At 38.9% G+C, this 26,319-nt stretch overlaps 1 protein-coding gene across 1 annotated transcript in view; it reads right to left on the reverse strand.

Annotated features, from left to right (window-relative positions):
• The window catches only part of SIPA1L2 (signal induced proliferation associated 1 like 2), a 78,264-nt gene that overhangs the window by 11,022 nt on the left and 40,923 nt on the right, over window positions 1–26,319 (reverse strand). Inside the window, exons 8-19 of the mRNA XM_056853328.1 lie at window positions 23,012–23,286; window positions 21,612–21,683; window positions 19,996–20,079; window positions 18,490–18,593; window positions 16,000–16,103; window positions 13,015–13,403; window positions 10,747–10,971; window positions 8,812–8,962; window positions 6,228–6,447; window positions 5,543–5,674; window positions 2,672–2,725; window positions 1,602–1,725 (exon numbers count right to left, since the gene is read on the reverse strand). Coding sequence (XP_056709306.1) covers window positions 1,602–1,725; window positions 2,672–2,725; window positions 5,543–5,674; window positions 6,228–6,447; window positions 8,812–8,962; window positions 10,747–10,971; window positions 13,015–13,403; window positions 16,000–16,103; window positions 18,490–18,593; window positions 19,996–20,079; window positions 21,612–21,683; window positions 23,012–23,286 — 1,934 coding nt within the window. The remainder of the gene's footprint in view (window positions 1–1,601; window positions 1,726–2,671; window positions 2,726–5,542; window positions 5,675–6,227; window positions 6,448–8,811; window positions 8,963–10,746; window positions 10,972–13,014; window positions 13,404–15,999; window positions 16,104–18,489; window positions 18,594–19,995; window positions 20,080–21,611; window positions 21,684–23,011; window positions 23,287–26,319) is intronic.

Consider the following 26,319-nt stretch of genomic DNA (forward strand, 5'->3'; position numbering starts at 1 on the left):
TCTGTAAGACTAAGATGTTCCATCAGACCTAAGGTTGAGGGCAGCAACAGTTTCCATCAAAGAAAGAAGGGTAGGGAGGCCAGTTATTTGAACTTTAAATTGGGGATCCTGATTGCTTTCCCCAGGCTCGTCTTGGTCCTGTGCTTGATAAATGGGCACCAATTGATTTGATAACAGAAATTTTGGTTTTAAATTTAAATTGAACTATTTATATATTGTATTTATTGTATTATGTTTTAACTTGTTAGCTGCTCTGAGCCTGCCCTTGGCCGGGAAAGAGAGTGAGATATAAATACAAACAAACAAATAAATTTTTCACTCATTTAAATACATTAAATCAAAAGAACAGGATTAGATCTTTTCTGTTTGACAAAATTAATGATTAATTTTTTTGTGCATATACTTTAATCTTACAACATACTTCTATCCCATTCGCACTGGGATTTATAAAACATTTTCTTTGAGAAAGCATGTATTTGTAAGAATGGTTGTACACTTTGTAATAATCTATTTTTTTGCCTAATGAATGTTTCCCTGTATTAAGGAGCATTTTTTCTGTATTCTCTGTATTTCTCTGCTCCCAAACATTATTTGATTTCTTCTTCAATTTATCAGAATGTTTGTTCCAAGAAGCAAAGAAAAATTTGCTACTCTAGTATGCAAAAAAGCTCTGGCCATTTCAGCATTTTCTAATTCTACAGTCAAGAAATCCAACTCTACTGCCAGAATTGCCCCATGATTCAAATTTGGCATGTGAATTAATAAATTAGGCACACAGAGCATATGTTAAAATGTGAATTCTTAGGCCTGTCTCACTGACTTCATTCCTTCCTCCTAGCACATACCTGAATTTTAGACAGCTATAAGATTTTCCAAACGTAATTTATAATCTTTTGGCTAAACTATTATTTTACACTGTCTCCAATAAACATTTAACTTTCGGGGATGAAATATGTCACATGACATAAACCATAGAACAGAATAGATTGGGTCACCCACTTCAACCCTGTTTATTATGGAAGATTCTTTTGTCACCAAAATATTGTTATCAGCATAAACAATCCCCTTTAAATAAGTACCTCTTGTAATAATGCAATGAGAAACTTATTTACATGCATACATAAACTCTATAGTCACAATACTAAGATACTTAAAACTAAGCCCAAGGTTTATGTGCTCTCTGCAGGGTTTCAGACATTTCTCCCTTGCTATATAATAAACCACTTTTGAATCTTTCTTCTGTTGCAAGAGTGCCTTGCAGTGCACGAGACGGCAGTCTGACCCAAACCTCACTTGCCATTCAGTGCTAACGGCATCATTCACTACATTGTTGCTCAAGTATAAAAAAGCAACTGCATGCAGAGTATTGCGAGTACTTTGCAGAAAATATGGCGTTTGAGGAAGGATTTAAAGGTGTTCCAAGTATCAGTGGTGTAAAGGAGAAAGGGCAGAGTTGTTTGCCCAAGTAGGGGACCCTCAGATTACTGATAGCAGAGCTGCAGAGCAGAAGGTGATGGGTAATGATATATAAGAATATGGTGACCTATTACTGCTGTATATTGTGAAGGCTTGTGGGGGGGGATACTATCTGACTTACATACCCAGTAGTATCAATGAAATCTTTTCCGTTTGTTGGACTTGCACTCAAAGGTAAGTCTTGATTATTCTCCAAACCTTGCACATGCTGTATGTCATTCAGGGTGCAAAAAGATGCCACCCTTTGATCTGGAAAAACAAATAAATATATGCTAAAATAAGATCGCTGTGTACAGATGATTCCAGTACATAAAAACTGTTCAAGAACTAAGGCTTGTTCTTGTTTTCTGGATCCATTCATAGACAAGAAAGCAAGTGTCTGCATCATAGTTTTTTTTTAAACCCACCCTCACCATATGGATTTCTAACATATCTTTGAAAGCCATCTACTATAGCCTCAGTTCTGCATATATCAACAAGATAAAGCAGATTTTTCCCCATTACTTAGTGCTATTTGGTTTTGCTGAAATTTTCAGAAAATTGGAGACCACGACCAATTTCACATTGTAATTAATACAAATGCAGTCACTTTCCATGTAGGAACAAAAACTCAATTCCATAAAAAGCCATGGAATCTGGTACAGCAGAACCTATTTACTGTGGTACTATACTTGAACCTATTGCTTAAGTAATTGGTTGCTTGCGGACTTGAAGACCAATAGGCTAGTACTACATTATGACATTTACCTGTAGTTTTAGGCATGTAAAGAAGCACGTTTTTAAGTTAGGATTTTCAAGTATCAACTTATTTCCCTAGAACTCACATAATACATGCTCAACTTGCTTGGAAACTGAGTTAACTACTTGGTTTCTCTAAAGGACATGCAGTGCAGTAGACAAAATATACCCAGTGCTAGAGTATGCCACACAAACTGGTACAGAATATGAGTAAATGATATTTGAGCTTTTTCCATGCAAAAGATTTATTCCGTAATAATGGAGACCATTCATTTATGCGCAGACTTCCCTAGACGGTCCCCAGGCGTCTACTGGTCCTGGCCATGACATGCCTAGTCCTTTCACCTTGCAAAGGCCCAAAGCTTGCATATAATCATGCAAACGTGCAAACATATAACAGCATACTGAAAGGTTTTTTTAAAAAATTAATATCTAACAGTCATCTCCGGACCATCACCTAGAAACGAAGTGTGATGACAGACTGGCCCAAGTTCTTCGTCAGAGTCAAAATCTGAAATAAGATTTAGAATGTGAACAGAGTTCACTGAACTAATTTTGGAATAACGTTGCTGCTATCTGTGTGAAAGAGAAAACCTTTGGAATATTACTTAGCACCAGTGTTTACTGTGTTAACCTTCTCAAAGCAGTATTTTCCAATGTCAATATATCATGATACCTTTTACAACTTTTGTAAAGAACAGAAAACATGACTATCAGTTCAAACAATTATAAAATGAAATGCAGAGGAAGACTGGCCCACCATTTTAAGTTATAATATTACTACTGATGCAAATTTCTCTTTTGTTGGATTTCCATATAGTTACATAAAGGACAGTAGAACTGGCAGTAGTTGAAACAAAGTGTTCCCTGCAGGGCATGAAGGCTACCTTGTGCTGCCTGCCTGTTGTAGAGCAGAGTGGTAGTGGCAGTCTTTTCTGCTGCCTTTCACAACTTTCTAACCTTCGGGGAGGAGAGGCAAACCATTAACTCAAATCCTACCCGCACCTCCAAGTATGTCTAGCATGGCTTCCAGCGAATACTTTCCTCTGCCTGCCTAGCACACATGCAACCTAAAGTAACAGAATAGCTCAGGCAAACAGGATGTACTTTTATATGAATTGGAAAGCTGTCCTCAGGTCACTGAGAAGGTTCAAACCCTAAAAATAGACGGTATTTGTACAGCATCAATTGTTTGTAGGCTTCCTAGAGGCACCTGGTTGGCCACTGTGTGAACAGACTGCTGGACGTGATGGACCTTGGTCTAATACAGCATGGCTTTTCTTAGGTTCTTATGTTAATTCTTAGGATGGGTTATCAGTTATTTCCAGTAGTACACACCTTTTACAATCTACTAGACCATCTGAAGTTTTTAAAGAGATTTTAACAGCTCTCTTCGTTCAATAAAGGAATGAAGTAATATGAAAGATTATTGAAAACAAAATATGCAACCTTAAAGTAAAATGAAATTTTGTGCTAGAACCCAGCTTTTCTGCAATTTTCTTAGGCTACAGTCCGAAATACACTGTTACATTAAGATCAGTGGGACTTCTAGGCACACAGTGTGAAACATATAGTAGTGTTCTTAAACTTTCATAGTGTGTTAAATTCCATGGATTCAGTTGTGGTCATGAAAGCTGACAGCTGAGATGTGTCCAAAGGGAAAGTCCTTTACACCAAATTATCTGAGTGTGAATATACCTCAGCAGTTCTAAAATGTCGTACAATAATCAAATACAATTTCCTACCCCAGATTCAATTTCCTACCTTTTTATTTGGCATGTATAAAATAAATGTCTGGAATCTGTATGATCTGAAGATTTAGCATTACCATTCACATTTCTCCATAACTTAAGTAGCACCAGAAAATGGACAGTGCTTCATGCTTTGTCCCAAGCCTAAACCTATCTCATCTCATTTTCCAGATGCAGTAAAAAATGTCCAGTATGTTTAGTTACCAAATCAGGCCTCTTAAATTGTTTATTATTAGAATAATAAAGACCTAAACATGTGCAATTTCTGTTGAAAGTTAATTTATTTTGTTTGTTTAATTCATTTGTACCTCGCATTGTTTCCCAATGGGAACCCAAAGTGGCTTACGTAGTTCTCCTCTCCTTCATTTTATCATCACAACAACCCTGTGAGGCAGGTTAGTCTGAGACAGTATGACTGGCTCAAGGTAAGCTTATATGGCACCACTGGGGATTCGAACCTGGGTCTCCCAGATATTAGACTAACGCTCTTAACCACTCCACCGCACTGATTCTCAGTTAAACGTTAAGTCAGTTAAATCAAGGATGGGAAAAAGTATAGCCTGTGATGTGGAACTGGCATGGATAAAACCAACCTCATTCTTAGATAGGCTCCCATATCTATTAAAATGAATTTTGAGCTCCTATAAGTTCAAAAACAGTTTGGATTTTGGTGCAAGAGTTCTTCATATACTCCTGGTAATGTATATTATTTCCCCCTAAATTTCCCTCTAGATTATGGCCTATATTATTCACTCTTATTAGCTATCTGAACAATGCCAATTTAGACAATACTTTAGAAGACTAAGCATTTATGGTTTAAAGGCAATATATCCTAAAGGACTGAAAATGAATGCATGTAGATCAAAAAAATATTGTAAACATATATAAAAAGTTATTTTGCCTTCCAACTTTGGTTTAAAATTGAAAAAAGTTGCAAAATTGAATTATTCAAGAGGGTTTTTCTGCACAGCTAATAGGGTTGCAGCATACAAAACGGTTCTCAAACTTACTTGGATAAATGATTAGGGACTGTATGAACAGCTTGTTCTAAGTAGGATTCTATTATGTAATTTCTGTACTGCTTAATAAGTCATGTCAATATTTAGGCTATGCTTCAGTTCTTTCTGGTTGGTTCCAGACTTCTAAATCCTAATGCATTTGGCTAACAAATGTCCCATTTTGTTGATTGTACTGACTCACTAAATGTAATCCCTATGAGAAAGGCGGACAATGAATAACGTAAATACATAAATAAAATAAAGACTGAGTAGTTATATATTTTTATGCTTCCTTGTAATATCCAAAGCTACACATTTATGAAACCATGTTTTAGGGACACATTTCATGGAGGTAACTAATTAATAATGGAAATTGGCATTTAATTAAAAATCCACCTTTCAATTTTATTCTGTCCCACCTCCTGCCCCTTGTCTTGATTTTAGCCATTACGTTTAACAGCTACTGACAGAAACCTTGCGTTCCATCCAAAAAGTTCCAGTGACTAAACTATTAGTAATGAATGAATTTTTATGATACAATTATATCTAATACGATAGTTACACAAATTCTCTCATTACCTTCAAATGCTTGGGCGGCATCTACCAAGTTAGACCAGTCTAGGCCTGTGGCTGTGTCTGGAAGGGGCATCAGGCCAGGATCATTGAATCTTGACTTGTCAGATAAGGATCCATCTGAGTACCAAAACTCATCTAAGTTGAAGATAAAAAATGTGTCTTTAGGAAATATCTTAAATATGCTAGAACATAATTGTGTTTAAAACTGTAAATATCAGATTTGCTAGAGATATGAGCAACGGACCACCCACATGCAGTTATGCACATCTAGAACCCATGATTCCCCCTATCAATGTGTTAACATAAATCACTTATCTTTTGCAAGTGCAAAACTGAATTATTCAAGAGAGCTTTTCTACACAGGCAGTAGAGTTGCACTGTACTAAATGATTCACAAAGTTACTTAGATAACCTATTAGGGACTGTGGTCTATGCTACTGTGTTTGGCTTGATAAAACTAAGTAAGTTATTTCCCACTTCAACAGTGTACCAGCTTGGGACCTAGCATCACTAGTGTGAGAAATAACCTCATAACGTATATCAGTAAATGAATACTGACCAGTATGCTACTGTAAAGACAGTTCCCCACACTCAGTAATGATAATCTGAGGAATATAACATCACATTTAATAGGTTTCCTTGCAACTGTAAATTAACTGAATATCACATGTTTAACTCATAAACTTACGTCTTAGGTTTCCAATACCAGTTGATAAGCTTGTTCTAGGAGGTAAGGTACTGTGATATGGTGGGGTAGTGCTGAACAAAATATCATTTGGTAAGGCTTGGTCAAGCACTGAACTTCGCGAACTAGCATATGAAGATCCTCTCCGATTGCTACATATGCTCTCATCAGAAAGAGTGCGATAGAGTGTTCTTCTTGGTGATAAGTTGCCATAAAATGAAAACTAAACATTTTAGAAAAGTAAATTAGTTAATAAATCTGAATAGTTGTCATATTTTAGTTGCAGTAATAGTTCATATACTATGGCCTGGTCTTTTCCCTGGCATCTATTTACACTAATAACATTCACTGCATCAATCATTGTAGGTGCATTTGGGATTGTAAACTTGGTTATCTGAAGCAGCTACCATGGGCTTCAGGCCAACCTGAAGTTCCTGGGGGGGTGGTGGTGGTGGTGCAGAGATAAGGTGAGTTTGTTGGTATAATTATAATAATCTTGAACCATGTGGGAGGCAATTCACACAAATGCTTTGGTTCTTGTAGGTTATCCAGGCTGTGTAACCTGGTATTTTCTTTCCTGACGTTTCGTCAGCAGCGGTGGGAGGCATCTTCAGAGGAGTAACACTGAAGGACAGTGTCTCTCAGTGTCAAGTGTGTAGGAAGAGTAATATATAGTCAGAAAGGGGTTGGGTTGAGCTGAATCATTGTCCTGCAAAAAGTATCAAAGGTAATGTGCTAATCATTGTCCTGTAAGTATCAAGATAATGTGCTAATGAGGGTGTGGTATGTTAAAATGGAACCATTGTATCCTGAAGTGATCTGTTAATGTGTGAAATCCAAAGCTAATCTGCATGGCTATTGTTGACTGTAGTCTTTGTTAGTTACAGTAGTAACTAACTGTAGTCTTTGTTAGTCACAGTCAACAATAGCCATGCAATAGTCCAGCAAGCTTCCATGGCATGAGCGGGGATTTGAACTTGGGTTTCCCAGATCCTAGTCTTAACCACTACACCACACTGGCTCTCAATACATTTTGTACCAACTGTAATTTCCAAACAGTCTTCAAGGGTAGCCCTTATAGTAATAAAGCCTTGTGGTTACAGATGGCTAGATACCCAGATAGTTCTCTATTCTGGTTGCAGCAATGTTACTAAAGTAATGTCTAAAATATGTCATCAAGTGTGAAATCCCTTGCAGGTACAAGTGCATGTAGGTAAGTGTTGATAGCTCAAGGGGTGGTTGAAGGGCTAAATGACTTCACACATCTTTAAGAAATTGGCCCAAAGAATCCTTATACTTTTCCTATGTATGGTTGATTCTACTCATTAGGTACCGTGCAATGCTCAAACTATTCCAGTTTCTCAAATGGTTACTTATTTCCCCTCTCCCCTGAAACTCTGCACCCAAAAGTTCAGGGACCCCCTAGACCATGATTCAACAAATTTCATTAATGTCTGAAAACAGACAGACACCAATGAATGCTCATGATAACATTTATTCAGTTTTGGGACATTTATTTATAAATGTTAACATTCTCCAAATAAACTATGTATATTTTCTATATCATAAACATACCACACATAACATACATGCATGCGACTGACCATCTCACAGGGCCCCCCAAAATTAAAACTGATATACAAGCAGGCCAGACAACCTTGATAACCTGGAAAGTCTAGAAACAATATACTTGTATACTTCTCCCTTGAAACAGTGAGCACAGAGTAAAAATGATACGGCATTCTACTCTTGCAAAAATGCTTAAATTCCTGGCTTGGCCGGGAAAGAGGGCGGGCTATAAATTTAAATAAATAAAGGCCAGTACTTTAAGCACCGAATAAGAAATGGACTGGAATGTGCCAATCACCTGCCTATTTTCTTCCCATGATGTCAAATAGTTTCAGAGTGGAAAGGGGAAAGAGACTGAGATTGGTAAAACCCTGTAAGGAAAAAGGTTGAACCTGCAGTCTTGATCCAGACTGGGCTTCCTATGGTTGCTCGTAGCATTTTAAAAAAAACTGCAGGAATTCTCTCACAGATATCCTACAGCCACATCTAGTTTGGCCCCTAGCAATTAAGAAGAGGAACAATAAAGCAGGGGTCCCCAACCTTTTTGAGCCTGAGGGCACATTTGGAATTCTGACAAGGAATGGTGGGTGCGGTAACAAAATGGCTACCACATAATGGCTGCTGCAGGAGGCAGACTTGGCCACAGAATGATCGCCACACCTTAACTTCAGAAACTGTGTAGATCCTTGTGCTACAGTGGCAGCTGCTGCCAAAGCAATGTTTTAAAAAACATGTACAGCCAATTAAATTTACAATAGTCAATCAGAAGCCTTGCTGGGCAAAAGCCCTACCTGGCCCCACCCACTTTCTAAAAACCCTTGGTGGGCGCCCGAAAAGATGTCAATGGATGCCATGGTGCTATTAAATATAACCTATAGTGTGCTAGGATTTACAGCGTTGTTTCAAATGATACTTATTATCTGAATTACTATCACTATACATTGCTTACTAAATCCTGAGCAGTGATATCAATTGATTGTTTCACATAATTGCAGTGGGGAAAAAAAGAGTACCTAACCTTTCGTCTGCCCTCTTCCACAGAGATGCTCTCTGGCAACATCAGCTTCAGAAACTCTTCTTTGGACAAAACTTGCTGGCTTTCAGGAGTTGTATTCCTTACTGAGCCCTGAAGCTGACCTGAAGACAGCCTAACAACTTCATTATATAATCTGAAGAAACAATTGGTTATTTACTGTTAACTAACATTTTCATGAGCATTCTTTTTATAATGTCCTGCTAGTTGTATTCTCCCTAATCTCTAAACATTCTAAAAATTAATCTCAGTTTTGGGAGGACACTTGTTTAAAAAAACAAAACAAAACCTGATCTCCAAATTACTCTGAGTAGAAAACATGCCATATAATTCTTTTTCTGTTCAAAATGGGCATCATCTTACTCCCAAAAACTACTAGTATATTCCCCTATTACCCTGCTTCTTACTTAGCCAGGCATTAGGGTTGCCAACTTTGGGCTGGGAAATTCCTGGAGATTTGGGAGTGAAGCCTGGGGAGGACAGGGTTTAGGGAGGAGAGGGACCTCAGCCCTATACAATCTATAGTCTAATGTCCTAGATTCTACCATCCAAAGCAGCCATTTTCTCCAGAGGAATTGATACCTGTCATCTGGAGGTAAGTTGTAATTCTGGAGATCTCCAGGCCCCACCTGAAGGTTGGCAACCTTAACAGGCATTTTCATTCAATCACAGATCAAAATGTTTAACATATCTTAAGCAAACTGATATAGCGGCATAGATCTAACATTCTTCCTTGGAAACTTCCTCCAGCCTAAGAAGCCTTCCTTCAACTTAAGTGACTCTTAGCTCTTAGTTGGTGGAGGAGCCACTTAAGGCTCCTTAGGCTGGAGGAAGACTTCAAATTGGCTAGTTAAATGGCAGGAGAAGGGTAGGATCCACCCCACTGAATACAGATGGATTATAGTTGCATCAGAATTACCAGTGATAGTTCTCTTGTAATCTGTTCTAGTTCACAAGCATACATTATTGTCAAAAATGTAATTTAAAAAATTGTTCAGAATAACAGGTGCCCTTTTAATAATAAATTGTGTACAACAAAGGAATGTCAAACTAAACTCTTAAGAATTTATTTTTCAAATGCTGCCAATCTCCAGTTGGGGCCTGCAGATCTCCTGGAATTACAACTATTCTTCAGACGACAGAGATCAGTTGCCCTGGAGAAAATGGCAACTTCAGAGGATGGGCTCTATACTCTGATGAGTTCCCTCCCCTCCCTAAACCACACCCACCCCAGGCTCCACCCCCAAATCTCCAAGAATTTTCCAGCTTGGAGCTGGCAACCCTACAAAGAGGATTGCCAGCTCTGAGTTGGGAAAAGCTTGGAGATTTCCAGGGCAGAGCCTGAGGAGGGTGGGGTTTGGGGAAGGGAGGGACTTCAATGGGGTATAATGCCATGGAATTAGGGTTGCCAGCTCTGGGTTGGGAAATACTGGAGGTTGGCAACCCTTTATAGAATCCACCTTCCAAATTAGCCATTTTCTTCAGATGAATTGATCTCTATCACTTGGAGATCAGCTGTAATCCCAGGAGATCTCTAGCTACTACCTGGAGATTGGCACCCTACCTACAAATGCATCCTGAAAACTGGAAATTACTAATTCTTAGTGCGTATACCTAAGACTATTAACTAGTAAAGGCAGTATAATTCGTTATCATATCCTGATCAGAGAGGAAAACAGGTTCTGTGATACCATGCTGTAATATTCCATGAATTACATCCATGATGCCAGTGACCTCTCTGACTGCTCTGATGCAATACAAACAGGAAGCAGGAGACTCATGGGCAACGGACTTGCCTTATGACTGCATTTTCCTATCCCCTTGGAATTATTACTGAGCTTTCACTTTTTTCATAATTTAGGCTCCTCCCTTTCTAATTACAAAAATGTATCTTCCCTAAACATACATGGCAAAACTTACTCTTGAGATTCAGAAGATTCAGATTCCTCAGGTGTAGGACTACCTTCTGACTTTTTCCAGCCAATGACATATTTGCTTACTGCTCCTTGTCTAGGATAGCATTTTGCTATTGAGCCAGATATTTGTTGACTACTATTTTGAGACACTATGTACACTTTGGAGGTATCTAAAGATCCACTGTTTTTGATACCATGTGCTGATGGACTTCCTGAATGATGTGACCCACTAGAAGTGAAAAACAAAGATACCAAAGAGTCTTGCAGCACCTAAAAAAACTACTGAAATCAGAGTGGCATAAACTTGCAAGAGCTAGAGTTCATCAGATGCATGAAGTATTACATTCAGTCACCAGATTATATACACAAATATAAAAAGAAAAAGATATTATAAAGAAAAGGCAGAAGGCTCACAATACACGATTACATGTTCTGCTGCAGAGGTCAGATGAAAACATGATTAATTCAAAAGGACGGATAAGCTAATCATAGTGGTTGTTAACCACTCCCAATTGATTAATTAGAAAAGTAGGATAAATATAAATAGTTTACATAACTTTGTAAGGAAGGACAACGAGCAGCACGGGAGGACATCCACACTCCTATTCCTGTGCCACTCGCTGCTGCCACTGACCCTAAACCTTGTTCATCCCTGTACAAGCACAGGCATGACAGCACTCAGACTGGGACTTCACTCCATCTCTGAAACCCCCACTCCCTCTATTTCTCTTCCAAGCCATGCTTTAACTCAGCAAGGAAAGGTGGGGGGGGGGGCTTTAAAGGGGATTAAAAGGGAAAATGGCACAGGGCAGCATACCATTCTGAAAGCTGAGTTTAACTCCGCCCCTTTCCCATGATGGGTATGGGTGGAACATCTGGATGGACATGCCATTAGCAGCCAGTCCACAAGTCCCCCTTTAAACTGGAGAGAAAAAAACAAAAAACAGGATGACTTGGAATTAATCCAACATAACGCTGGGGCTTCCTGCATCCCACGCACGGGGAAATCCCATGTAGAGACACAGCCTTACTTTCTGTGGTGAGCCACCCATTTCCAGCCCCTTTGGAGTTCATCAACAGATGCTGCCACTCCCCTGGAATTTTAAAAAGATTTTATTCCATGATTTATTTTAAAGAGGTTTATTTCCCTACTTCAGTGCCAAATTCTACAGGTGGTTAAAATGAAACTAGATGTATAGAAACCAAGCAAAGCCACTTCATTTAAAGCATGTAACTGATTTAAAATGCCCATTTCATTTGTTTACCAAGTGCTATGGATTTCAGAAAAGGAAAGGAGGGAACCCATTTTCTGCAAGGCCTTAACAGTTTGACACATACTGAACCTAAATCTAAAAAAAAAAATCCAGGTTAGAAAATGACGCCCTGCTAAAGTTAAGGGACTTCTGACTAAACAATACTAGGGCTGAGCTGCAAATCCAGTAGCAAAAAATAATTCACTACCAACCTGAATCAGCAGCTCTGAGGTACACACAGAAGCACCAATGTAAACACAATTATTTGTAAACATTTCTTTCGTTGTTAAGCATTGTTCTATTGTGAATGTGTAGCATTCGATCTGAAGAGAAGGCGGACGTGTTTTTTTATGCCCTCTTTGATTCCTGGCTTTATAGGAGAAAGCCTCCAAGCACAACTCCCACAAAAAAGTCCATGCTGTGTGACAGGCACAGCACTCCTTGGATTACAGTTCACGATTTGTATATGCTCTGTGCATGTCAGGACAAAGGACATTTACAGTACTTCTATCTAAACTGTAAAATATAGTATTATGTAATGTTGCTTCATCATATCTTTATACCTGAATAAAAATCTAAGCTGAAAAACAGAAAAGCATGTAATCAACATTACATGGCACCAGTGTACACCTGAGCAGCTACGGAAGGCACCAGTCTTTCTTTACTGAAATTATCCAAAGATTTTACAGCCATGAGAGCAGCAGGGTAATTGACAGGTTTCATAATGGAAATATAAAGGTACAAGTATATCCCAAAGCAAACAAATCGACATGACTGAAATAAGTATGCTATATCATCTGCGCTTACTATGAAATTATATGGAATATGTATATTCCTATCAATAGTTAAGAGACACTTGTGGGGTAAGTTTTTTAGGGAAAGAATTACTTTTGCCTTTCTTCATATATATTGATGTGCACGGTAAGAATGCTTCTGGTGCAATGCAATTTTAGTTACAACAAAAGCAAATCCACATATTAACAACTATATGATTACGCATATTGAAGAAAATCACCTACCTGGAATGTGAAGATATCTCACTGAGGTCTCCCATGCTTCCATCACCCGTATGACTGCTAGAAATAGCAGAAGCATAGCTGTGAACAGTATACATTTTTGTTTGATCGTCATCTGGTCCAGTAGTTTCAGAAGATTCGGCCCACTGATCAGTACGACCATGTATCCCGGACCGGCTTCCAGCCAGGTGCAAAGGAGCCAAAATTGGGGCGGGCATACAGGGAGCAGTATCAATTCCACTGTCAGTAGAAGCCCCTTTGCTATAAGTTAATCCAAGCATGTCGGTATCCATTAGGTCTCCAGAGCCAAAATGCTTGTCATCGCTGTTGCTAGACGTGTTACTGGACAGAGTATTACTGCTGGAGTGGCTGGAACAGTTTTTGTCTCCAATCTTTAAAGAAATATTTTACAACACAATTATATTTCCTGTTATTAAGAGTTTTCACAAATGATGGATGCAAACTTTGTCATATTACCATTTTTAGAAGTACCAAATAAAGCTGGCATAGATACCAGGTCATGCAACTAGTATTATTTGTTACGCACGTGAGTGGCATCATAAGTATTGTTATCAAGATATTTGAAAAGCAGACTGGATATTTTTCACTGCATATGAGATGAGACTACATGAGATTGTGCACAGTGAATTCCTTTCAGACATGTACCCAGCTATTCACATTATATTATGAAATCCTGGTTATTGTTGCCAGAAATGCTTCTACATAACTAAACAAAAGTTACTGGTGGCTTTTCACAGATGAATGAATGGTTTCCATATAGCAGGTGAACTTCTGTCTGTGTCTTCTTGGGACAGCCACTCCATTTTGGCCCTGGCTTAAAGAAATGAATCTATTTATCTGAGGCTACAGAGCTGAGTTAAAAGTAAGCTTGAAGCATGCTAGCACTCATCTTAGAAGTTAAGACAAATCTAAGATGATCTCTACGCTCAAGCAAGAGTTCTGCTGAGGATGACTACAGATCACAGCTATTGAGCTGGGTCTCCCACAAGGTGAACTACTGGTTCCCCTGACTGGTTTTATATTGTATATCAGGGGATTCTACCTTCATGAAAGGAGGGAAAGAGCCAGAAGATCACATGCTACACGGTGTCTTGGAACTAGCCCACCAGAGTCAAGTCCTATTCTAGAACACAGTGCTGCCAGCACCAGTTGCCTAGCAGGAATTTGGACTTGTCTTTCACTAACAGCCGCTCTCAGATCATACAGTAAACTGCTTTTGTAACTCAAGGAAGTTTCAAAAGTAGTTTGTAATAAAGTGAGTAATAGTGGTGGGCTGTAGATCCATGGGGGGAAATCCTTTTGCATATGCATACAGAAGTTCTTTGGTTTATTGCCAGTTAAGTGTAAATGTTCTAAAATAAAATATAAACAAATAAATAAAACAGCATCATAACAGACCCTGTCTTACCTTAAAATACAACTTCTAACTCTGTTATTAAGTCACTGTTTTGTAAAAGGGGAGACAGTACTGAAAAGAGTGTGACTGACTGCAGAGGGAGGGAGTAAGAGGTCTACAAGACATTAAGAGTCTTCCTAGATACAAAACAGCCAGCTTGGGGATAAGTTGCAGGGAAGCCTTGTGTGAATGTTCCTTCTCAGATGGTACAGACAGCACTTGCCTCTGGCTACTGGGTTGGATCCAGACTAAATTTTCCATCAGTGGAATGGAACTTTACAGATTGCCCCTTCCCACTGCAGCCCACTGATCTCCACAAGACGTTGCTCCTGGGGGAACAGGGGACCCCCCAGGAAAAGCATGCGGAGGATCTGCTGCAAGAGTGAGGAATCAGTGGAAATTGCCAGTTTCGTCTGTTTCCAACCTTCTGCCTTTTCTGTTATCTAGCTGAGCAGGGAATCAGCACTGGCAGTGTTCATAACAGGTTGTGGGAATAAAACAAGCTGAAAAAGCAAATTTGATGGATGCTCTTCTATTTTATTCACAAAAGCACACACTCAGGATTAAGTTGTAGTTGAAGGGAAGGGGAAATATATGTAAATTAGGGAAAGGAGGAGAATATGGCTTTGGCCTAATTCCTACATCAGTTTACCACAAAAGTAATATTAGTGCAAAAACAGGCTCTGTTTTCCAGTTCTCACACTTCAATTCTCACATTATTTAATTCAGCTGGAAATAATTGTTTCTTAACAGCAGGTCATCACCGCCGCCCCCAAAATTAACAAGAACAATCACAACAAGATTCCAATTAGATGCATTCTTTAAAGGTGAAAGTTTGCCTAAATAATAAACTATGTGATCACTAGTAATTAAAGTAGATGTTTATTCCTCTCAATATGACAAGAGATGAAAAAGTATGAATGTCACTTGAATACAGTAGGGACACATACTGAGGACTAAGCAAGCCAGTGTAAATCAAGTTCTAATCAGATACTAGAGTAATGCTTACATTAGTGAGGCTTTAATCCACCCCGTGACCTGAAAACAAGTGCATTATAAAGAGCATTTGCTGGTTTCTAGGTCACTGCCAGAAAGAACACTTGAAACCACTCCTGAATTAGAGATGCTTATCAGTTCTGCATAATATTTAGAAAACTGACAGACACTGTCATCTACATTTGTAATGTGGCGAGGTATAAACTGGCTGGCCTCCTTGCCAAGGGACTGGAAGACTTCTTGATTTTTGTACAAATTGCCATTTCTTATACTAAAGTCCATCAAGATGGTAGCATGGAAAATAATTCCAAAGAAAAGAGGAGTATTCAGTAGAAAGGTACAGAAATAAGTTTCTTTGCACCAGCAGCTCATGCCTCTCACAGTGTAATATTCTCTGTGTTTCCAATCTCTATATGTAAAGGCTGTGATAGTACTTTCAATGAAGTGGCGGCTCCATAAGCACCAGCTTCTTGCAAATTCTTCCAGTCTATATTCTTCCCTCTGCATCACAGGCTGTGTGCACATTCATACGAGAGCGTTTCCTACGTTGGAAAACCCTAAGTAAAAAGACTTACATGAGAAAATTTGTTTGGTGAATCCTTGCCACTGTTTTCTTTCTGTAAAGCCCGGTCTTTATAGGAACTCAAGACTTTGGTAGATGGTGCATGCCACTTGATTTCTGCCATAAATAATTATGTGTTTTAATTTCTAAAAATACAAAACATATTGTACAAAAAACTCACAACTTAATGCTATCACATTTGACACAGAGAAATTCTTTGGAATTTCCAGATCAGACAGCATACTCTTGTCTACTCACTTAAATTAATAAATCTATGTAATATACTAAAATATGAGATTCTGAAGGAAAATTAAGAGCTAATTTGTAAATATTGATATGCAGTATCATCCACATGAAACAAGCATAAGCAGAATATTAAGACAGGGCTACCAAGAGGGGTGGACTGGGGGCATGGAATCAGGTTTCCATGGAGTCCAGCAAGTCATACTATGTTTTCAAGTGACATTTGAATTGGGTCTATATGGCTGGGGTCAGCAGAGGGAATATTTGTCTGGGCTCTTTTGTAGCTCTCAGCAACCCTATGTGAAATCAATGTGCAAATCCTTATTCTACTTCTAAACTCTCTCTTGGTGTACAGATGTGAAAAAAGGCAATTACTGGAACGGAAGGGAATAAATGGTATTATTTTAAGGGCAGCATCTCAAAGTTTGCAGAAAAATGTGATGGAACTTGTAAGGAGGGCAACTCTTAAAATTATTCCCCAACAAAATGAAACTAATTACACATGCACAGACAACTCCCTGCATCCCTGAACATCTGATGTGGGATGTTCTGTTATGTCACCATTCAATTGCCACACTGCTACCAAAAAAAACACAAAAAAACAAAGACCACAGGGTAGGGTGGGGTGGGGACAAAAAGAGACAGGAGGGGGGAAAGTAGGGAATAAATAGGAGGACAGGAGGGTGAAATATAGGGAATAAAGTCAATACATGGGTATGTATTAGCCTGTTTAGCAAGAACAGGCAATGTAAAGACATATATGCTAGAGGTTAATGAACCAGGCACACACACAAAGACTGAACACCACCAGTCTTCTCAGTAACTAAGTATCAAATATGGATCAGCAAACAGAGGAAGAAGAGATGCTGCAATATGAAGGGTTAATGGTATAAGAGGCAGTTACAACAGTTTCCACCCTCAACTGGCAGGTGCTTGTACATGTAGGCAATGAAAAGACATAATAGTTATAATATATTATTTAATATATAATATATTAATTATAATATCAAAATGTGAAATATAATATTTGGGTGTCTGAAGGTCTTTGTCAGAAATGTTAAGTGAGAGGTGCAACATATCAATATATACATTAAAAGGAAGAACAGTGACACTCCCTCCATGCCTTCAGCTTATGCTAAATTCAGGGTTTATATGGGGCTGAAAGATTACATGAGGCGTAACCATGCAAGCTTGCCGGCTATTATGAGATGTGTGACACAATACACATATATTCCATGTGATTAATGAATCAGAATATTATTGGAGCAGCATGGAAGCCATGAGAAAACTGCAACCACGCTGCTTTGTAATATATAAACCAGGAGAGACTCTCAGACTGCACAAGAGACCGTGTATACATACTTGCAAGAAAGCGCTATAATGGGTAGTGTGTGAAGGACTGTTCGAATAAGAAGATGAAGTTGGTGTTTATACTCTGCTTTTTCTCTCCCTTTAAGGAGTCTCAAAGCAGCTTTCTCTTCCCCTCCCCACAACAGACACCTTGTGAGATAAGGTGGGGCTGAGAGAGTTCTGAGAGAACTGCGCCTGGCCCAAGGTCACCCAGCAGGCTTCACGTGGAGGAGTGAGGAATCAAACTCGGTCCTCCAGATGAGAGTTGGCCGCTCTCAACCACCACACCAAGCTGGCTCTCAGTGTGATGGAAGATTGATGCGTGCAACAATGTCTACAACTGTTTGAGAAACACACGTACTATTAATGTAAAAGGGGACAAAAAGAAGAGAAAAGGCAAGGGAGAAGTACAAGGTTTGTTTGGAGGGAGAACAATTTTGTGGGCCTTTCCTCATTTTGATGTACTTAAGAGCACCTGATCATGTCACTGCATCATTCCCACAATTTCAGAGTTAATGTTTTGGGTCAACTATGAATCTTGAAATTTAGCTAGGGATGCACATATATTTTCAGTACTAATTGAAACATACAGATTTACATTTAGTTGTACGGATCTCATATGTCAAAAATAATTCTTTGAAATTTGAATATTCCACCGAATACTTTAAAAACAACAAGACAGGTCTGAGCCTTGTGGTAAAAAGACATCACTGTTTCCTCAGTTCTATTCAATCTGGCATTTTGATTGTACTCTTGTGCTTCTAAGTCAGCTAGCAGGTGTTGCATGTTTTATTTTTTCAGATGTTTTAAGATGTCAGACTGCTAATATCTTTTATGAGACAGACTTTAATACAAGGGGAAAGCAGGATAAGCAGAAATGGTAACTCAGTTTAGAAAGGTTATTCATTACCACTGGGATGTCTGGCCCCTTCCAAAGATTCTTCATGTTCTCTGCCTCCTTCATTCTCCAGTGGACCTGAACCTTGATGCTCATGAAGTAAAGGGGACTGGCACCTTGTAACAAACAGAAATAAAGATGCTGTTTCTCCCTCTGAAAGCAACTAATTATATTCAAAAACTGTTTTCCTTGTCAGCTGGAGAGCAAATAGGTCTAAGGTCACCCAGTTGATTTCATGAATTTCAGGTGGAGGCTGCATCCCTTCAAGTATATTGTCAGCAACAATAACTGGAATTCATCCAATATTCACTCCATGACAAATCAACACTTGGCACACAAAAAGTTGCATCATAGTCCTGGATATTGTCAAAACTTGGCAGAGTCACTATGTGTGTTGAAAAGTATCTACAAGCCTGTTTGTTTTTTGTAAATCTGTCACCTGTTCAACGTCAGATTACTAATTTACTATTTAATCCAATAGTGTATTATGCATTCAGATTTGTTTATACTATACACTTCCTGAAACTAGCAATGATATGCTAGATCTAGAACTAGGGCACATATTGATGCATATTTAAAATATAGTGGCAAAAATAACTCCCTTGTGCCCACAGAAATTCTAGGTGGTATCCAAGCCAATGGACTGGATTTTTCTTGGAGTTGCTAAACAACCTGAAATACCTAAAAAGTGAATATTGAACATTATAGTACCTTGCACAGATGTTGGTTTTTGAGGGGACAAGAGTGGAGTAGTTTTCCATTTTTCAGAACTTTGGCCATACAAAACATCATGGTTTGGGCAGGGACTCAAGAAAAATTCCTGCTAATATAAGAGGACTGATTTTTGCCAATTGCCTCCTCCTGCTAAAAACCTCTGACTCCCCACTCAAGGTGTTCTTGGGATTCTATGATTCTATCTGGTATCCTAGACAGATGAGCAAACCTAGCCAGTGAGAGAAGATGCCTAGAAACGATTGTATACACCCCATGGGCCTCTCCATATTATAGATTTTGACCAGAGCTGCAACAGGAACAGCAGAAAAATCAACAGGAAACTCCTTGAGGGTTGTTAAGCTTCACCAGCTTCTATGTGCAGATCATTCCAACTGGTCAACGATTCCTGCAGAGATTAGGATCTCAATAATCCTAAACCTCCAATTCAGTTTGCATGAAGTAACTCTCTAATATATGCTGCTGTGTTGAAAGTAATAGGAGCCTCCTTCATCAAGGCAACAGTGACAACAATTTGATATTCTATAATAACATTTTGTACAAGCAATGGGTTAGCTCCCGAAAAGCATTCTTGCTGACAAGAGAGATTTCAACAGACTATGACCTTCTTGCCTCCTCCTTCTCACTGGTAGCCCAAAATGCCACCTGAAATATTGCTCCCCAGCAGTAGAGTGGTGACAAGAAAGTCATGTTCTGCTGAATGAAATCCTTCCATCAGTGGAAATGCACTCTGGAATCCAAGTCAATGAGCATACAAATGAAACAGAGATGTAAAGAAACAAGTACCCATCATATCCCACTTGGTGCCTCCACTGACTACTCCCACTTGGTCCTGGGTCACTGGAGGATGACTGGTTGCTTGGTGAGCTTCTGAAATAATTGACCAAAATTATTAAAATGAATTGTTAACCCTGTGGTTTTTCATGATGGTATTTTAGTACAAATTAAAATGTAAAATTGAAGTTCATTAAAGATTTATGTAATTAAAAACAGGAATATGAATAATATGAAGGCTTTGGTGATATCCTTTATGGAACTCTACCATTATTTAAATGGTATAGACATTACACTCAATTGTCATAGTCCAGCACTCAGTGAAGAATATGAGAATTTAATGCATTTAATTACAAGCAGGCTATGTCAATATTCTCAAGTATAAATTATTTCATAGTTTTATATGTCAACTTTTATTTGGACAAATATTTATTGACTGATGTCAATCTAGTGTCTCAAAATGCCAGCATTTTAGGGATCTACTTCTGTAAAAGGACATTTTGGAGGACTTTCATTCATAGGGTCGCCATGAGTTGGAAGCGACTTGACGGCACTTAACACACACACACACACACACACACACACACACACACTTCTGTAAGAGGGATCAGTGGGCTCTCATAATTTTCACTTTTAATTCCCTTCTTTCTCAAAATATGCTAAGGCTACTCAAACTGTGCCACACAAAATCCCCCAAGTGAAGAAAACAACCTTCAGTTCTCCCTATGTGTTACCAAGTTTGGTTTCAGATATTAAAATGTTTGTTCTTGTAGGTTATCCGGGCTGTGTGACCGTGGTCGTGGTATTTTCTTTCCTGACGTTTCGCCAGCAGCTGTGGCAGGCATCTTCAGAGGAGTAACACTGAAGGACAGTGTCTCTCAGTGTCAAAGTGTGTTGGAAAAGTAATATATATAGTAGAAGGGCGTTGGGTTTGAGCTGAGTCATTGTCCTGCAAAAGAATCAAAGGTAATGTGCTAATCATTGTCCTGTAAGTATCAAGGTAATGTGCTAATTAGGGTGTGGTATGTTAATGTGGAACCATTGTATCCTGAAGTGATCTGTTAACATGTGGAATCCGAAGCTAATCTGCATGGATATTGTGGACTGGAGTTTTTCAGGACAGGAAGCCAAGCTTTATTCATTCTTAAACTCTCTTCTTTTCTGTTAAAGTTGTGCTGATGTTTATGAATTTATCTTCCAACACACTTTGACACTGAGAGACACTGTCCTTCAGTGTTACTCCTCTGAAGATGCCTGCCACAGCTGCTGGCGAAACGTCAGGAAATAAAATACCAAGACTACGGTCACACAGCCCAGATAACCTACAAGAACTGATGAACTATAACCGTGAAAGCCTTCGACAATATTAACATGTTTGTTATGTCCATTAAGACAGTGCTTTCATATGCTGCCAAAATATTTGTAACAGGTAAATACACCATATAGATCAAATTGATGATATGACCATTGAGTGCCAACTTAACACATGATTTGGCTAATACATGTGGTGTCTGCTTACAGGGATTTCATTATCAAAATGAGGGTTTTTTTTGTTTTTTTTTGCAACAGCCATCATACCATATGCATGTGTGACAGACAGCTGAATTCTGAGGATTTGTCCGAGTCACAGAACCCCTTGATTGACAGGGAGTTCGAATGCAATTCTAAGGATGGGGATTCGACAAAGTTCTGAGCAACCCCTGTGGTAAACATAAATATAGCAACTTTGAGAAATGAAGAAATACTTTCCATCATAAGGATCACATTATTTGCTTTCAAATACATATCAAACATTGCCTATTGCATGCTGAAGCCAGAGAACACCTTTTAGAAATCTGTATCTATCAATTTCTACGAGGAAGAAATTGAAAGCTTTTAAGCAAGTGTCCAGGAAGAAATACATCACACACCTAGAGGTGCTGATAATCATAGGTGACTGGAACGCAAAAGTGGGAAATAAAGAAGAATCAAATAACTGTTGGAAGATTTGAGCAGCTCTGCCTCCTGGCACACCCAGCCGGCATCCCTGAATGGCACTGCTGCACCAACGCCAGGAGGACAGCATCCGGGCCTCCCCGCTGGCGTTGGGCCCACCCTGGTCAGTGTAAGTAATGCCGACACCAGCACAGGGGGACTGAAAGCCGGCACAGCCCCTTCCTGGCCTCCAAGGGACTTTCGTCCTTGGAGGTCAGGAATGGGCTTCTTGTCATGTAGAACTAAATAACTGAAAAAGCTCAAAATTGTACAATAAAAATCCTTCCTAGTCCAAAATATTCAGATATCAATAAATACTGATGCCAAGTGGCAAAAGCAGTTAATCAGCTACACATGCTACTGCTAATAATAATATTATTAAGATTAAATATGATTTTGGGGGTCCAATTAACTGAGCCAAGTCAATCATATCCATTGACTTCAATAAACTTCTGGGTCCTATAAATCCTGTGATTTTCTAGATAAGACGATACTGGAAGAGCAAGAAGAGCACAAACTTTCATGCTACAAGCATTCACCAAACAGAAGCAATAGTAGGTGAAGTTTTTTTCAGCTCACCTTTGGAAAGGATACATTCAGTGTGAATTCCTGATTCACTGAGTACACAGTAATGTTTCAGCAACAGCATGATTTTTAAAATTTTAGTTCAGATATAAGTGATGAAGTTGGCAATCCTAACAACACTTCCCTGGGAGTAACCGTTTAAGATTGCTCCCTTAGAGTAGAACTTTTTGATTTAAAAACAAGCATTTTCAGAAAACAAGGTGATATGCAAGCATGTGTACAATGTCATTCAAAGTGCATGAACTGCCAATAGGCAATACTCAAATTTTATTAAATAATTTTACAACTGATTTTGAAAAAACATTTAACACAAAAATCCCTACATAACTGTTTTAGCTACAACAATCTCCTTAGCAATGATACATGACAATACTAACTTTCTATGGCTCCATATTAAAGAAAGTCAACATTGAAAGGGCAAAATAATAATCAATGTCAAAGGCACATGGGATACATTATCAAAGGTTACCTTCTAGGTGACCCATCCTCATGTGGCTGAATAATCACCACCTTTACAGTCATAGAAGTGCGCAACAGATCAATCATTTGTTCATGAGTGAGGGTCGCTACAGCCACTTTACAGATTTCCACTAGTCGACTGCCTTGACGTAAGCCTGACTTCCATGCATAACCAAATGGCTCCACGTCTGCTACAATCCCTTCAAAATTAACATGAAATCCAAGCTGTCCCAAGCCATTTCTCCTCAGGGTCATTTCTGCTGTTTCACATCCTCTGGTAACTATCTGGAAAAGTATTCTATTGTTATCTATGGTCTCACTAGACAAGAAAAGTACAATTTACATATAGTTTAAAGCCAGGAGGGGGAAAAGGAAATTTCGTGGGAAATTTAAATACTTAGGTTTTGTATCCAGCCTAAAATTAGTTTTTAAATGTTTCGTGTTTTTAAATAATATGAGTAAATTTGCATCTGCAGTTGTACTGTTAAAACTCTTTTAGGAATAAAACTTAGAAAAGAAGAAGTCATAAATATAATTAAAGAGTAATAAATTTGGATATTCAGCTAAAATTGAACAACAAAATTGAATTCTTTGTTAAGGATGCAATCCTGCACACTTATCTGGGAGTAAGCCACTGAAGTCAGCAGGAGTTACTTCCAAGGAAATATGTATAAGACTAAGCTGAAGATATCCTATACAACCTGTAGTCAAAATTAGTTATCCTGAAACCATAATTTATATACCACCAAATTCTATTAGTAATAGTTTAATACGGTCCAAGACCAACAATAAAAACTTTTGCATAATAAAAGAATAATAGCTATATACATCAATAAATACTTGTCAAACATAATCATACACTCATAAGAGAACCATTACAAACTAAGCTTAAATAAAATACAGTTATTCTATTAAACATACATGCTTGAAAATAACCAGTTACTGAATGATCCATAGCTTCTGATTCAGAACTTTGATTTTGAGCTTCACGGACTTCAGAAAATAGAATCTTGGAATAAACAGGAACAAACTTTGCAAATGTCATGCTACTAGTGCCTGAAATTTATTTTTATGATCATGTATGTGTGTGCTTGATAGTCATGTTTATTTCATTTGATGCAAAAGATGGAGGAATCTGATGTAAATAAGAAATGGGGTAAATCCAGGGTTGTCAACTCCAGGTTAGGAAACTCCTGGAGATTTGGGGGTAGAGTCTGGGGAGGGCGGGGTTGTGGAGGGACCTCCATGGGGTATACTGCCATAGAGTCGACCCCCCCAAAATAGCCATTTTCTCCAGGATCTCTGTCGTCTGGATATCAGTTGTAATTCCAGGAGATCTCCAGGCCCCACATGGAGGCTGACAACCCTAAGTAAATCCAAGGCTATATTGTACAAAGGACTTGAGATCACAAATTCTTCCAGATGGTACTCCTAGACCAAATGTTCTGTATTTTTGCAATATCTGAAAGTACTGTTGAGCCTTCATATCCTAACAGCCAATGTGGTATAGTGCTTTGAGTGCTGGACTAGGATTTGGAAGACCAGGATTCAAACTCACACACTGCTTTGAAGCTTGCTGGGGGACCTTAGGACAGCAATTCTCTTTCTCTAAGCCTAACCTACTTCACAGAGTTGAAAGGAAGGGAACATATGCTGTTCTTGAGTGAAGGATGGGATAAAAATGTCCTAGACAGTTGACAGTATTACTTTTTACTAACCCAGCCAAATGTACTGTCAATGCTATCAACAATGCACTATTGCTTACACTGAGTTTAAGATGTTTGCAGTAGTGTGAACAGACTCTGACAATCTTTTAAAATACTGATTTTAACAGTATTTAATAATCTTAAAGAGAAAATGTTTAACATTTTCCCCCTCAAAATTTCCATATTTTCATTTTTCATTTCAGGCCTCAAGAAAAACAACAACAAGCAAACCTTCTGCTTCCAATACATTTTGTGAGTGCCCTCTTCAGTGAGGCTTTCCTCCCTCTCTCTGCCATCATGCATTCCACGTTGGAGCTCCTTAGGCCCCAGCACTGGGGAAGATAAGATCCCAGCTGAGCACCACAGGTTCCTCCTTTCCTCCCCTGGAACACCACTGGGCTTCCCTCTCCAGCACTGTGCTGCTTCCTTCCTCCCTGGCCTGTCTGTGAAGCCCACCTTTTATTTCCCTCTCTGTTCTTACTGTTCTTGAGGAGCCAATCATCCACCCCTCTCTATTCACCTAATAGCCACTACACCTGGGACTGGCCCTGGTGTCCCTCTTCAATCATCTGGCTGGCTCCTATAATTTTGTCTGCTTTAGGCAAGTAGCCTGCTTGCTCCCTGATGCCCTTTCTTCCCTCCGATGGCTGTGGACCAGGTAAGTATCCTGGCTCTGGGGCCTGGGAGGGGGGGTGAGTCTGGGCATGGGCTCTCTTCTGGACAAATTTAAATAATTAAAGAAAAAATAAGTGTAACTCCCCCCAATTAAGCAACAATTTTCAGATTACTGTAATCAGATTATCTCCTCTTCAAGAGTAAGTCGCTTTCAGCAAATAAATGTTTTAAAATACTAGAAGTTGCTTCTGCATATAAATATTTTTATCTCAAATACAAGTATATGTATATATGCTTAATCCAAATGTATATGTCTTTAATCCAAATGTGCAGTATAGTAGTATTGGAGATATAACATAATTAGGAAATACCATTGTTTCATTTCTCGAAGACAGGGTTGAATGCCAAAAGTGTCAAGAGAGAAGCCATCTTCAGAGGAAAGTTCCACTTAACACCTTCTCCCCCCCCTTCTCTGATCTGATAGCAGTGTTAGCCACCACCACCACCACCCCATAGCCAAGGCCATTTCTCAAGCGCATCTGTTTCAGCAGTGGATCTGGTTGGGAGGGGGAAACTTGCTCATGTCCAGAATGTCCCTTAGAAACAGCTTCATGATTGGTTGGAGAAGGTCAGGAGATGATGACCTGCCTTTTCTATAAAGTGTAGCCTATGATGAGAGGGTACATCTTCCTTTTTTTAATTTCTTGTTTTCTTTCCTTTACCCCATCCATGCTGCCTATGGAATTTAGCTGTGTGCTCTGGAACACCTTTGTTTTTAGTTGTGAGAAACAAATATCTACATTGCAGAACTGAGTAGGTGCATGTAAACAGCTAGTTTTGTTGTTTTCTGGGAACTTGAACTGCCACTGGAACTATATGTATTGCTTTTATAACATTTTCTTAAAATTTCTTCAACGAAGCTTTCTTTTGCTTTATGGTGTGTGTTACTGAGGAGTTTTCTGAACCAAACCCAACTGGTTACATTATCAAAGAGGAT

Source organism: Euleptes europaea, chromosome 7, assembly GCF_029931775.1.
Source record: "Euleptes europaea isolate rEulEur1 chromosome 7, rEulEur1.hap1, whole genome shotgun sequence".
NCBI classification, from domain to species: Eukaryota; Metazoa; Chordata; class Lepidosauria; order Squamata; family Sphaerodactylidae; genus Euleptes; species Euleptes europaea.